The 15,048-nt window shown below is 44.9% G+C and overlaps 1 protein-coding gene across 3 annotated transcripts in view; it reads left to right on the top strand.

The window, feature by feature from the left end:
* Nucleotides 1-15,048, top strand: part of Ttll7 (tubulin tyrosine ligase like 7) — a 124,216-nt gene that overhangs the window by 24,429 nt on the left and 84,739 nt on the right. The window contains exons 2-4 of one of the 3 annotated variants that reach the window (XM_032897194.1): nt 5,866-5,970; nt 14,205-14,403; nt 14,571-14,702. In XM_032897194.1, coding sequence (XP_032753085.1) covers nt 14,379-14,403; nt 14,571-14,702 — 157 coding nt within the window. In that variant the 5' untranslated portion in view covers nt 5,866-5,970; nt 14,205-14,378. Of the gene's footprint in view, nt 1-5,865; nt 5,971-6,409; nt 7,283-14,204; nt 14,404-14,570; nt 14,703-15,048 lie in introns of those variants that run through there. The other 2 variants (XM_032897197.1, XM_032897195.1) reach the window with 2 other exon arrangements.

The following is a 15,048-nucleotide window of genomic DNA, read 5'->3' as shown; positions in this document are numbered from 1 at the left end:
GTGGCTCACACACGTAATCCAAGACCTAGGAGCCTGAGGCATGAGGTTTGCCGCCAAGCTGGGGGTCAGCCTGGGCTACAGGGCAGAGCTGTTTGAAGAAACAAAACACAGGCAACGGTTTTGTTACAGTGAGTAAACACAAGGACTTCTTTTAAATATCCCTAACACTCCCTCCCTAGCATCCTTCCTACAAGGTATCTCCTCCTTTGGCCTAGGAGACTTCCATTTGGCAATCGTGTGGACTAGGTTTACAAACCTAGTCCTATTTTCCCTTGGCAACCTAAGGTGGTGTCTGCCTGGTGATGTAACAATGGGTGAACCCGTGAACAGGACTGATGAGTCAGACCCCTGACGCCAGTGTTACAAGAATCAAGAGGAATGGTACTATTCCAGGTCAGTATTCTAGCTGTCTGTGATGGTTAACAGTGACTGTCGACTTAACAGGTTCTAGAATCACCTAACAGACAACCCCCTAGGCTTGCTGGGAAGGGTTATCCAGATGAGTTCAGGTGCAAAGGCTCACCTCGGCTGGGCGTCGGCACCATCCATGGACTGGGATCCTGGACAGAATGACATGGAGTTAGTGCAGCACCAGTGTTCTTCATAAGGACTTCATGGTTATGGATGCAATGTGACCGTCTAGCTGCAGGCTCCCACAGGTGTAGCTCTCTCATCGCATGGACTGTGCCCTCAGACCAGGGGCCAGAATCAACTTCTCCTTCCCCAAGTCGCTTCTGTCAGGCATTTTGTCACAGCAATGAGACAGGTGACTAACACACTGTCTCTAAGCCTTCTGCCCTGTATTGAAGTTAGTACAAATACATATATGTGATATACAACCGCGTTAATATTTGAAATAAAATCTGTTTTGCCTGGTATTCAGCGGTTTCATAACATTATCTACTAAGTACCAAGAAGTAAACAAAATGGACATCTGATCAGCCAGAATAGCTTCCCCACCGAAAACTTGAATTTGAGTACAGGCTGTGTGCACTGGACTCACCGTGCTTGTAGTCTTGTCCTCTTGGTGACTGAGTAAGGAGCGGAGGTTGTGTGAATGAAGAGGGAGGCAAAATGTCAGGGAGGCTCACTTGGGGATTAGAAGGGAGGAGAGCCACTACTCACACCCCTGGTGACTTGTGATTTCAGATAAAGGCAGCCGTGGTATTGATCTTTAAACCAGTTGCCCACTGGGTTTCTTGCAGCTAATGAGCCAAGGGCAGGGTGCTGTCTCCTCCAGCACCAGGGATGTGGGTCGCCATGACTCCCACCCAGGGCCTGACGCTAATTTAGCTAATGCCGTGGGAGAATGGTGTCATAGGCACTGCCTTTAGGATACAGTTCTACTCTCAGCCAAGGCTCGGCAAATGCCCCAAGCTTCTTCCCTTACATCCTGCAGACCATTCTCCAGGATCCTGTAACAGTTGTTTTGGTGGCCTGGGGAAATTTTGTCTTCTTTTTATTTTCAAGAAGAATTGCTAACTTTTCATTTGGGTCCAGTTTTAACAGAATCTTGAAGCTAGGCGTTTCGAAGGAGACCCGAGTTAGAAGCTCCGTCTTGATTGGGAATGACCAGCCTCCTCTTTTCTTTTTGTCTATCCCTCTTTTCAATTTGCGTGCCCGTGTACACGGTACAGATTGTTGGTGTTAGACTGGATGTGGGAGTAGCTCACAGGGCATTGTTCTCCTGGCCCCACCTGCTGCAGTACTGACGAGTTTGCTCCACAGCCACAGATCTCCACAGTTGAGCTGATCATGTCTAGGTCTGGACGGACAAGGGTCTCAGCCTAGCCCAGCCCTGAGGCGGGACATGAGCCACACTGCTGTAACCTGGAGCACGCCACCTGGTAATCTTCTTCTCCAGGGGATTTTCATGCTGGATCCAGTGTGAGAACCGCAGGGCTTAAAGGAAGTGTCGCTGTCATAAATTGTTTTACACTAGAAATAGTGACAGCCACCCAGCAGCCGTTTTCCAGCCGGGATCAAATGTCATCACCGCAAGTCACGCCATGATCTCATTTACTTGAGGAAATGAAACGTGTGCGTGTTTCAACTCTGCAAAAGTGCTTTTAAAATCTTACCTTTTCCTTTAGACACATTGGAAGAGACTTTAAGGACACCTCGCTTTATGCATTAAGAAAGAGAGAGAGAATTAAGTAAGACAAAGTGGTCAAAGCATTTCTTAAATGTTTTCCCATTTTTTTTTTCTTTGTAATGCAACCTTCATATTGTGTGCCCCGGACATGTGGGGTTGATGGTGCAGCCAGTGTGTGATGGCACATGTATAGAATCTCAGAATTTGGGAGACTGAGGCAGGAGTATTGCCAGTTTGAGAACAGCCTGGGGGTTACATGGCTGTCTCCCCGAAAGAGAAAGGAAGAAGGTGAGGTGGAAGGAAGGGAAAGAGGCAGAGAGGCAGGGGAAGGGAGTCAGTTTGTTTTGGAGCACTTCTGTGGTGTTCTGTGCTGGTTCGTGTTTTCCTCCGCACTGAATGATGCCGGCCTGCTGACTGATGTGTGTGAACTGATGATGGTAACTCTCTGAGGACTCCCCCTTGCTGACTGTGACTGTAAAATGTGGCACAGTTTTAGAGAGAGAGGAGAGAAAAGAAGCTGACTTAAGGAGTTTCTTCCTGTGGCTGGAGGCTTGCGAGTCGGAAACTTGCTGATGGGCTTGGAGTGTAAAGAAGGGGTGATGTCGAGCCTGAATGCACACAGGACTGGGTCACAGCTGCCCTCAATCTGCTTTCCCGATCGACTTCAACCCACGGAATGGGGCTCACTCAGGAGACGGAGAGCAGATGCCTGCAGATTTAGGCACTAATTGCACCTGCAAAGTACGTTTGCAGCAACGTGCCGACGGCCACTCGAACAATGTGGATGTGGCATCCTCTCGAAGTCGGTCCATAGGACCACAAGTTACGAGGAGGTCGCCTTTATCTGTGGTCATGTGGTTGCAGATCTGCTGCCGATGTAAGATCATTCCCGAGTGAATTTTAGCCTTTCTGTCGTCGATTGCCTTCTTACCTACAGTAGGTGGAAATCCAAGGAAGCCTCTTCATATGCTTGAGGGCAGGGGAGGGTATGGAGTTCGTCCTGCTGCTGCTCTCATTCTTGAGAATTAGAAGGGCTTGAAATGTTTTACTCCTGGAGAACGACTGGGGTCTTACAGATGCGTGGACAGCAGCAAGTTGACCGTGCCCACGTGTAGCTCCCTTTTGGAGAAGTGATTAGCTCGAGATATCTTAAAAATAAAACTTCATTCAAAGTCCATGACCTCGGCTATTCATACCAACTCTAAGCATGCTCAAGAATGACAATCAGCACAAGACTGTATTCTCCTCTACGAAAATATAGTCTTGTGGTTCAAAGAAGAGATCCAAACGGAGCGTTTAAAGAACCCACTAGCAGTAGAGAACGACTCTCAGTAGGGAGGGTATTTAAAATTACACACTAAACGTATATCGTTATGAGTATTTTTTCCTATGTTCTTAACACTGTGTGCTGTTTTTGCCCAATGGATTGACAGAAAATAGTTCAATGAAAGCAGTGTAGGAAGGACTGGGGAGGTGGCTAAGTAGTTAAGGATGCCTGCTGATCCTGCAGAAGGACCAAAGTTCAATCTCTAGAACCCAGGTCAATCAACTCAAGACCCATCTGTAATTCCAGCTCCATGGAGTCATACAACCTCTTCTGGCCTCCATGGGCACTGCACTCACATGTGCAGACCTATATGCAGGTATAAACACACACACACACACACAAATAAACAAAATAATATTTGAATAATGTGATATGTAAATTTCAGGAATACATGCAGTTTGCACTGCATTAATCAAAAAAATATTCTAAGGACTGAACATCGTTTTCTAATGAGACTTTTATAATGGGTAATTTTGGATATTAGATCAACACTCTTAAACATGGTAAATTCTAATCCCTCATAGCACGATTGAAAATCAGCCTTGTTGCTTTGATATTGTGTTCACTTTGCACCTCTGAGATGCATTCTATGGATGTATGACGTTGCCTCTGACTCTGTAGCTGTCTTGTGCTCATTGTCATCCTTGATCATACTTAGGGTTGTTACGAATAGCCGATGTCATCGACGTTGAAGGAAGTTTTACTTTTAAGATATCTCAAGCTAAATTACTTCCCCCAAAGAAAACTGCATGTGGGCATGGTGAACTAAAAGTCATACATTTTACTCTATCTAATAAGTTGGTGTGCACTTGTCTTAGTTGAGGTCGCTGTTGCTCTGATGACACATTATAACCAAAAGCAAGTTGTGGATGTAAGGGGCTTTCTGGCTTCCCCTTCCATACCGTAATCTGCCATTGAAGAGAGCCAGGACCGGAACCCAAACAGGACAGGAGTCTGGAAGCAGATGCAGAGGCCATGGAGGGTGGGGAGCTTACTGTCTTGCTCCCCAAGGCTTTCCCAGCCTGCTTCCTTATAGAAACCTGGAGCAGCCCAGTGGTGGCCCCACCCAGCATGGGTTGTGCCCTCCCCTACCAATCACTAATTGAGAAAATATTCTACTGGCTTGCCTGGAGCCTGATCTTACAGAGACATTTTCTCACAGCTTGTGTCAGCTTGACATAAACACATAAAAACGTTTAATAAGAAATATAATGAACCCGTAAGGGAGCAACTGAATGTTTGAACAGATAGGTGACAGTTTGCAGCATCAGTTGGCGGTGTATGATTAGGGAAGGGGAAAGGTCAAGAGAGGGAATCTTTGAGAGAATAAGTGTTGATGAGTTGAGAGCCTCTGTGGAAACCGTATCATTGAGCCCTGGCTAGCTTCGGGCTCCAGCCCTGTTCTGCATTTCATCCATGTTTATTTTGAAGAACAAAAATAGCCCTCTCCCTCCATGTGTCTATAAAAGGACTGTGCAGTGGCTAAGGCCGTAGTGCTAGAGACAGTGGTCATAATAAGATTTATTTTTATTTTATGTTTATGCGTATTGGCCAGTATATATATATATATATATATATATATATATATATATATATATATATATATATGTGTGTGTGTGTGTGTGTGTGTGTGTGTGTGTGTGTGTGTGTGTGTGAGAGAGAGAGAGAGAGAGAGAGAGAGAGAAGAGGAGGAGAAAGGCACATGTGCCTTGTGCGTGCAGTACCCACAGAGGCCAGAAGGGGGCAATAGATCCCTGGAACTAGAGTTATGGATTCCTGCGAGTCGCCCTATGGGTGCTGGGAACCAGGTTCGGGAACCAAACGCTGGTTCTCTGGAAGAACAGCGAGTTCATAACTGCTGAGCTATGCCTCCCTCTAGTCCTTAGAGAGTTTTTAAAGGTTGGGATTTTTAAGTGCGCTAATCTTACTAGAACACAGTGGAATTTAGTCAGTCTGGTTGGCGGATGGCCTGAGAGGCAGAGATGAGTTTCTTCCCTCAGACATTGCCATGGAAACTCACTCTGCATCTTCTTCAGTGATCCAGAAACACACTGGCCATTTTTCCTGCTTAAAATATTAGATTGATGCGCGTGTGTTAGCTTTGCTTGCGGAAGTCCATGGAGTGTTTTGTGAAGACTGGAGAATTTTCCAAACTTTTAATGGCTGGAGTTAGTTTTATGTGATTTAATTTCACCCAGAAGCATTTGGAAACGATGGCAGAATTATCCGGCTTCTAAGCTGTTAGTACAATTGTAACTTTTAAATCTTAAGTCCAAGAGCCTTCCAGAGAGTAGTATCTCTCTAGCACGGTCAACTTAAGTTGCATTCTAGCTTTTCCTGGAGGCCGGCGGGTTTTGGAGAAAAAGCCAAGAAGACACACCTTGAAGCATCTTTATTTAATTTTTAAAATTGTATTCATTTTTATTTGTTTCTGTTTAAACAGAAGTAAGAAGTCAAACCTGAAGTCCTGCAGCTGGCTCATGGAGTAATGGATGTGTATTGTCTCTGATTCTAACGCACATCACAAGAAGGGACCTGTTCCTTTCCGGTGAGTCTGAGAGTGAGCACCGGGCTTAATTCTTGGCCTTCCTTCACTGTAAGCCAACTCCAGGGACAGAGAGGATGGGATTGTGGGATTGCTGTAGGCCAGCTGCCTGTCCTCGAACCTGGGGTTGTCTCCCGTCTTTCCCAAAGCTCATATGGCTCCAAGGCAAAACATGCCTGTTGGCGTGTTGATTATTTATACGGAAATCACCTGCGTAATTGTCACGTCAGAAAAGGCCAGGCAGCATGTTTTTTTCCTGGATGACATAAACTGTAAAGATCCTTTTTCAAGGGCTCATTTTCCCAGCTGTGTTAGACACCGGTCCTGATCACCAGAATATAAGAAGTGGAGCTGCGGTGAACCCCGATGACCAAGGTCTGAAGTGATCTCCAGGATCTGTCCCTTGCCATCTTAGTGCCCCAGAACTTACTAGTCTGTCTGTCTGTCCTTCTGTCTGTCCATCCTGCCTCATTCCTCTCCTAAGTATGGAAACATCTGCTTTACTAACCTCTTCAGGCTGCATTCTTTTGTGAGAATCCCCGTTTATGTGTAAAATTAATAAAACGTTTATACTTTTATTGGGATCCTGGCCCCTAACCACCTCTCATCAGAACTATGGCAAAGCACAGATCTCTCTCTTCTGAACACGGGTTGAGAGGAAGTGGTGGTCTCTCACCAGAAGAAACTGGTTAAGAGAAAACTGTAGACAGGGGCAGAGGTAATAGGTGATCAAACAAAGCCCACACCGTTCCACTGGCTTTGTATGCTGGCTTACATATCCCTTGAAAAATCTTTTGTTTTATGTGTCTGGATGTTTTGCCCATGTACCACATGAGTGCCTGTTGCCTCTGGAGGAGCTGGAATTTCAGATGCTTGTGAGCCGCCCTGAGGGTGCTGGCTGTTGAGCATAGGTTCTCTGGAAGATGTTCCCAGCTACAGAGCCACCTCTCTAAGCCTGGTATGTCCTTTTGAAAGCCCAGCATGATTCTTGTAGGAGTAACACATCGACCAAGAGGATCAGTTAGGTAGGTGGTGGGGACAGAAGCTTAAAACAGCAGGGGCCTAAACAAGATGGATGTCTGTTTCCCAACAGACACAGCAATTCCAAGATAAAATCCGATCACTGAATTACTCAGCACCTGCAATCACGTGTGCACCCAAGGCAGGGGAGCAAATAGTGAGAGTCCACTGGAAAACTACTCTCCCAGTTGTAACTGGGAGGTCCCGCCAAACCAAGTCCTTTCATTCTTCCTATTGGCGGCCTCAATGCCTACGCTTTTAGAGTCATCTGGTCACTTCCGTCTAAGGACGTCAGGTAAATTTAGTTACTTAGGACATTGACACCCTCACCAAGAGTTCAATCCATGGTTGTTTGGTAAGGACAGTTTAATGAATTATCTCAAGTGGATAACTGAGTGACTAATATGGGTGGTAGAGGGAGCTTCTTTAGCAATCTAACCCCCACACACCCCCAGCCCCCACACATACCCACACACCAAAGTCTTACAACATAGACCAGATTGGCCTTGAACTCAGTAACCTCCTGCTTCAGTCTCCCCTGTTCCTGGATTACAGGCATGTACTGTCATGATGAGTAGTTTAATGAATGTAATGATTTTAATATTTAATGATTCATAAGCACAGATATAAAAATAAGCATTGGACTAATATATATCCTTAAATTTGTAATGTCTGTGCACCAAATAAATATCAAACAAGGTATTCAAAGGGAGAATTAAGAAGGATTTTGTTGTGTCTGTCTCAGGTTTGGCTATGCCATGACAAGCCAAGGAGTGTCAGAAGAGCCACCAGACTTATAAGTGATATTGAAAAGTTAAGTTTTGGACAGTGAGAACTGTGCTGGTGTCACATGACCCTGCAGTGATGTCTTCTGTGCATCAGTGAGGGCTGATGAGCAGTTTGATATCTATTGTTACCGTTCTGGTAAAGAGGAGAGAACTGGTGATTTTACACCTCCTCCATTTTCCTCAGCGTTCCTGAAGCATGTTTCTGAGCTGGGATAGTAGGGTGCAGAACATGTGCAGTCCCACCTGAATATATCAGAACAAGACAGTGCTTCATGTAGAGAAGTGTAGGCTGGTGCTTTGAGGATGCCTTAGATTTATAACTGTGTGTATGTGTGTGTGTGTGTGTGTGTGTGTGTTACTGTTTATGTGTGTATGCATGTGTGTGTCCATATGTTCATGTGTGTGTCTCTGTATATGTGTGCATGTGTGTTCATGCATGTCTGTGCATGCATGCATGTGTGTGTGCATGTGTATGTGTTGCACATCAGTGCATTTGTGTGTCCCTGTGTACATGTATATGTACATGTATGTGCATACATTCATGCGTGTTCATTTATGTGCATGCATGTGTAGGTGTGTATATGCATATGTGTGTGCATGTATGTGTGCCTGTGCATGTGTGTACCCATGAGCACATGTAAATGTCTAGACAGAAGCAAGTGAAATGTGCACAAATTAACTACGGACATACGTTATTCGTAGAGAGCAAGTGTGACTTCTCCTCCCCTGCACCCCCACTTTGGGGAGAACTGAGAACTTTTTGGAATACAATATTATATTCTTGGAGAACATGTCAAAGGGTTTTTTTTTTTTTACTCCATTTAAGCATTTAATATGATATGAGATAACTTTGTATTCCATTACTCGAGTAACTTTATCACTTGATTTGAACTTTATTTAATCCTAGACTTACTGAATCAGATTCGTGCTTTTTCATCACATCAAGTAGTGGGGATACACACACTAAAGGGGCGATGCCTTCAACGTATGCTGTGCTGTGTTAGTGGTTGCTCCGGTTTCTTGTGTCACACTCAGCTAGATGCTAAGGCCGAGACACTCCACGGGCTTTTGTCACTGTTGCCTTTGGGTGACCCCAGGCAAACCGTGGGAATCCACTGGAGCCACTGCCCAAGGCCAGTCTCAGAGTGAGCACTTGGCTCTCCCACTCTTCCGTTTACTCACCCTTGGCTCCTGCATGCTTTTTAGAAGTGTCTGGCCAAGCGATTCCTTCAGATCCACAACATTCTACATAGCCAGCTACAGGCTCAGGGAGTTCAGCCACAGCGGGAACGGGACACAAACGTCCCTGTGTTTAGGAAGCAAGTGGCTTCTCCAAACTTTTTCAATTCGAACACACGGTGAAGAGGGTCAATACTCTATTGTTAGGAGAACAGTTAGAGTGACGTCATCCATTGTTCACCAGTCACGCGGCTGTGCACACTGAAATATATTGTCATTTTTTTTTTTTTTTTTTTTGGCAGAAGCAGAAGCAAGGTTAGTTAGGCTGCAGGAGGAATCTGTGTTCTTTTCACAAGACTTACTTTTATTTTACGGTCATGAGCGTTTTGCCTGAATGCAGGTGTATATATCACATCGGACATGTGCAGTGTCTGCGGGGACCAAAGGAGCGCATTGGATCCTCCTGGATCTGGGGTTACAATCGTTTGGAGAAGCCGTGCGGGTTTTACGAATGCACTGGGTCCTCTGGAAGAGCAGCAAGTGGCCTAACCCGCCGAGCTATCTCTCCAGCCCCATCCTGTGTTTAATTGGATGTGTATTCTATATAAAATTAGAGGTGTTTCTTGTCTTCAGTGACAGATTTTATTTATTTTCGGGTCCATACCCATCCATATTTTTTTCTGCAACTGTCAACTGAGGCACTTAGCTCCTGGGATTGGCTTCTTCCCTGCAGATCTTTTGATGCGTGGAGCAGCTCCTGCCTCTTCTCTAAGCCAGGCATATGGAAGTCACAAGCGATTACCACATCTCTCTTGGTCATCAAGTCCGGCTGCTGTACTACGGTGACACTCTTCTCTATGCGTGTGATACTGACTGTGGCCACACACTCAGTCTTCCTGCCTTGGACCCTCACATATCTCCCTCACAGTGTTCTTCCTCCTCCCGTTACACAGCCAGAGTCATCTCTGGGAAGTCCTTCAAGGGCAATGTCCAGTGGGGTACTTCCAGAGAAACACACCGTGGCTCACGCCAAGCTGTCAGGCACCTCTGTTTCTAATGATCGCACCAAAAGGCGGAGCCGTGACCGATGCGTGTTAACTCACGATGACATCAGTTGTCACACTCTTGTGCTTCTTCGCTCTGAAGAAGCCTGCTGGCTTCCAGGTCCCCCCTCTTCAGAAGGCGTCGGGCCTGGTGGCTGCCTTTCCGTGCTGCTCTTGTTACCTTTCTTCACACGCATCGGTTTCTAAGCAGTGTTTGTGTGTGTGCAATTTGTAGCGTTTTAAACCTTATGTGAATAATATGCTGCATGTATTCTTGGGCGGTTTTCTAGAATCTTTTCCTCAGCTTTTATGTAGTTCTTGTTCCAGTTCCAGTTCATTTCATTTCTTTGCTTTATAGGATTTTATTGTGTGCATAAACCATAGAATATTTACCTCTCTCTCTGATGTTGATCCGTTTCCCGTTTCTCTTTTCCCTTCCCCCCCCCCTCAATAATTTGATCCTCTGTGCCCTTTCAGATCGAGGTCCCTTACTTCTGCCCCAACACTGAGTATAACGTCTATTATTAAACTTAATGGTCTGTTTTGATAGTCAGTGATTTTTGATGCATTTATGAACGTGTTAGTCAACCACAGTGGCTAGCTTACAGTCAGGAGATGTGATGCTCTTCTCCCTTAGCTGCCACAGGCCCTCTCAACTTTAGCAAGCGAGGAACTCTATAGGATTTCCCCCCTCTTTTCTAGCTGCTGAAATAAAGCGCTTTCCTTGCCCAGTGCTGTCTCCTCCACCTACTGCTTAGCCTGGGGATTTCCAAGTCAGCAATATGGTTGTGTTTCAGAACGATCAGCTTAAAGAAAACAGACTCCAGTCTGACATGACCCCCCCCCACTTCCTAGAGTATGCCAGTCCCTCCCCCACCCCGCGCACCTCCCATTGGCCTTATAGTCCACTTTCAGTCTGCAGCAGAGTCATGGCTGGCAGTCGAGGTGTCTTACGCCCGGACTGGAGACTATTGAGGTCAGCCATTGGCTTGAGATCATACATTCCTGAGAGCTGTGTAGGTGGTGTCAACGCTGGAGTGACTGGAGTATTTTGAGAAGCACTTGCAGCCTGTAACAGCTGCTTTCTCCATTGCTGTTATGGAGGATAAACTTGTAAAATCAATTTAAGGAACAAAGAGTTTGTTTTGGCCTATGGTTCTCCAGCGGTAGAGTCTATCATGGCAGAGAAGTTAGGCACTAGCCTAGACAGCATGCAAACCTTTACAACACATGCTCTCCTTTTAAAGACAGGTATAGTTGGCCCCACAATGCTTCCTATAGAAGTCAGTCTTCTCCCCATCAAAGCTCCTGGTCACAGCACACCACTGAAGCTCTATGCACGACTGCATTGTTCTGTGGGTTTGACCCAGCGGCACTGTATTATAGAAACGTCTCTCTGCTTCTAACGTAGACTGTGGAAATTGTGTGTTGTAAGCGATAGGCATTTGCCGCTCACCATTCTGAGGTCCGCTTTTCTTACCTAAAAGGACTGCAGAGTAAGTTTTTAAAAAACTCACCGTATCAGTTACTATGTGTGTCTACAACAAAATACCGACTATTGGATGATGGGTGGGTCATAAAAGCCCACATCTCACAGCGTTGACATTACAGCCTCCATACCCAAGGACTGACAGACACACTCTTAGCCTTCTTTGTTGCTGTGTTCACACACGGCCTGGGAGAAAGGCAAAAGGGGCCACACACTTCACGAAGCTCTGTGCACGAGAGAAACCTCTATGACCTCCTCACCTCCTCGTCATAGTATTACATAGGATTAGGATTCTCCACGAATTCAGGTAGAAATAACGTCCAAAGCATAGCATGCATTAGCTTAGTAACAGGTGTCTACTGAGCACCGCCAGACTCCCGTTCTGGGAACTACGAGGTGAGCAAGGCCGAAGATAACCACTCTCTTCGGGAAGCTCACGTTCTAGATGGTGTTTTGTTTGCTTGGGTACAAATAAAGATCTCCAGAGTAGGCCAGAAGAGAGAGAAATGAATCCCTCGCACACCAGGCTAAAGCAGCCGTTTGTCTAGATTTTCAGTGATTGGTGGAGGTTCAAGGAGAGCGTGGAGGTCATTTCAGGCACTGATGCTTTGATGGTTTGGGGCTTTGGTGAGAAAGCATTGTCTTAAAGTCTTTCCTAGGTAAATAAGTCATGCTTCCAGTTTTTGGAGAGTAGACGAATAGTAGCTTATCTTCGTGAGGTTGTAAGCATGTTTTCTCAAATTCCTTGCCTAAACTAAAGCGGATTGGCTAGAATTGGGAGGATACAGTCAAGTCCTCCTCAGAGTTTGTTTGGCACGTCCACCAAATCATGAATTGGATAGGGTAGAGCTTAGTTAGATAGGACTAGGATCGTTTTAAACACTTCAAATTCCTGTGTGACTCCGAGAAACCTTTTTATTCTTCACCATTGACAAGGTTGTTTTGTAACGTAAGTTCAGAAATTACCAGGGCTCTTTCAGGAGCCTGGCATACTCCGGAAAGAGTTGTTTTCAAACTCTGACTTGTCACTGACTTCTAATGGGAGAGTGCGGCATCCCTGTGAAGGGGCCTTTGTTTACTCCAGTAACAAGGATCGGTCACGAAATCCCAAACTCAGTGTGCTCCCTGAAGTGTCAGAGAGCTTCTAATCAGAACCGAACTGGACTCCAGGACACCCTGTTCTTCCCTCAGAGCGGTGACCTAGTCCACTTCCAGCTTGGACTCAGGAGCTGGGAGATCAGTTGAGAGATGTTTAGTGCAAGTCCCCTGTTTGGTTCGAAGTATGGTGCATTTCCAGAATGCGGGCCGTCTTCTGAGCACCAAATTAGCCTTGCAAGCTCCTTATATGTCCATGTAATGTTAGTGTGGTGTCTAAAAATAGTGGAGCTGGATGGATGAAATAGCTACTTAGGCAAAACCGAATCAAAGCTCTCGCTTTGTTTATTTAATTTTTTTTTTAATTTTACGCCGTCGTCTCTATATCTAGATGTTGTGGGAAAATGATGTGAAGTTCAAAGCTTGCTTATAAGGTTATTTTCTTTAAATCCTTAACACACTGCTTACCCACCATGAGTTTCTAATCAATAATAGTTTCTTAGTCTTTATAGTGAGTCATACTGGAGACTAATTTGCATTAAAATGGTCTCCGAGAATGAATAAGGCTGTAAGTGTCCTTTAATGAGATCTCACTGTTAATAATGAATATTGAGGACCCTGGGGGGATGAGTCAACGTTAATGTCACAGGATTTATGATAGTCTGACAATCCGGGGGAAGCTCCCATCTCATCCTCTTGTTTAACATAACAGCTTTGATGTCTTGCCCATTGTGATTAGAGACATTTTATAGGCGTTCAAAGAAGACAGGAGTTGTCTGAGAGTTGAGACTGGGAACTTGTCAGTATAGTCAAGACCCAGTGCCCTGGTCCTTCCGCTGACCCCGCAGATGCCCACAGAGCATATGGGGATCCTGCTGGCTGGCATGCAGCTGAACCGAGACACTTCACTCCTTAAGGGGGCATCTTGTTCCTCTGTGTGCTTAAATAAGATCCTGCCATGACAAGCCTGCCTATCTTTGTGTATTTCAAACCTGTTCCTGTATCTTAAGCCATGGTTCAGTCTGCTTCACAAAGTCATCCCTCCTTACCTTTGTAAAAATGAATCCCTGCCCACGTTCCTTCCGGGAGTGACCCCCACCCTCCTGGTTAGTCCATTGCTTCCTGGGAAAAGCACCATCTTGGGAACAGGTGAAGAACTGGAAGGAAGGGACTCTGACTTTGGCCCTCTCCATATCTGTCTCCACGCTACCTCTTTCTTGGTAGAAAGAGAGAAAGTTGTTCATTCTTTCTGAGCTCAGCTAACTTTTCTATAACACCGGGATAAAAAACTTCTCCCAATCAGGCTTGATAAAAGGCCATCTTTTATAAGCCTCAAGATTCTCAATGTGCATTGCACAGCAGTGAATTTTATTGTCTTTATTTCTGTGTGTAGTGTGTATATGAAGAAGGCCTTTAGATTGAAAAAAAAAACTATGTATACTCTATACTTTCAGGCCACAAAGCCACACTTTGGCATTTTCTACATGGGTTAATAACAGCTTCATACGTGTTTTTATGGGATGAATTGACCTTTGCTATTATGTGGTTTCTCATGAGAATGGTGTTGGCACGAGAAACATCATGAAATTGTGTCTTAAATAACTTTGTTTTAAATCGCTCTAGGTAGCATCCCAGCCCAAAACTTGTGCCGTGAAATCCAAGACTGTGACCCAGATAATGTAATAGGATCTTCCTATGATTTGGGGCCATATCCTACTTAGATGAACTTGGGACATCCAGCCTTACCAAGCACTTGGAACTACACACAGGCTCCGTGCTTGCTTGGTATAGGTTACCATGCCATCTCTGCCTCAAGACGGGGGTAAGTGGACGGGCCTAACCGTACTAGAGCGTGTTTAGAAAATACGATATTCAAGCTTCGGAAGTGTCACCATTCACAGTTTTAACTTGCCGGCAACAGCATGTATGTTTCGGGTCATAATGTTTGTATTTTAGTGACAACTGTTCACTTTATGTTTCTTTTTAAAGTTATTCAGGGATCATCTCCCCTGGATATGAATACAGAATTACCTTATCACTGCACAATGAAAAGGAAAGTCAGAAAAAAGAAAAAGAAGGGAATTATTACAGCGAATGTTGCTGGAACAAAGTTTGAAATTGGTGAGTTTCCTGAGAACCCTTCACTTTGCATAACTGTTGGAAAAACTGCCTTGGTATTAAAAACAGTGCAGGGTTCTTGAGAGACAACTATTTTTACGTAATGGATTTTTAAATTGCTTCTGTAAAATTTCTGACAGGTTAGAAGAACTCTTTTTTTCCATGCAGTGGAGGATGCTTTTAAAAGGTGCTAATAGATTTCTAAATTTTCAGTTCAAACAAAGAAATGCATTCAATTAACTAGGCTTTCTCTTTGAGAGAAGCTGCAGGTCTGATGCACAACACTGGGTTTTTCCGTAATGTTTAAAAGCACTAGCTATCTGAGCTTTGAGGCACATCGTAAAAAGAT

This window comes from Rattus rattus, chromosome 3, assembly GCF_011064425.1.
Source record: "Rattus rattus isolate New Zealand chromosome 3, Rrattus_CSIRO_v1, whole genome shotgun sequence".
NCBI lineage: Eukaryota > Metazoa > Chordata > Mammalia > Rodentia > Muridae > Rattus > Rattus rattus.
Note: the sequence above shows the minus strand (reverse complement) of the source record. Positions and strands in the feature narration are given on the sequence as shown.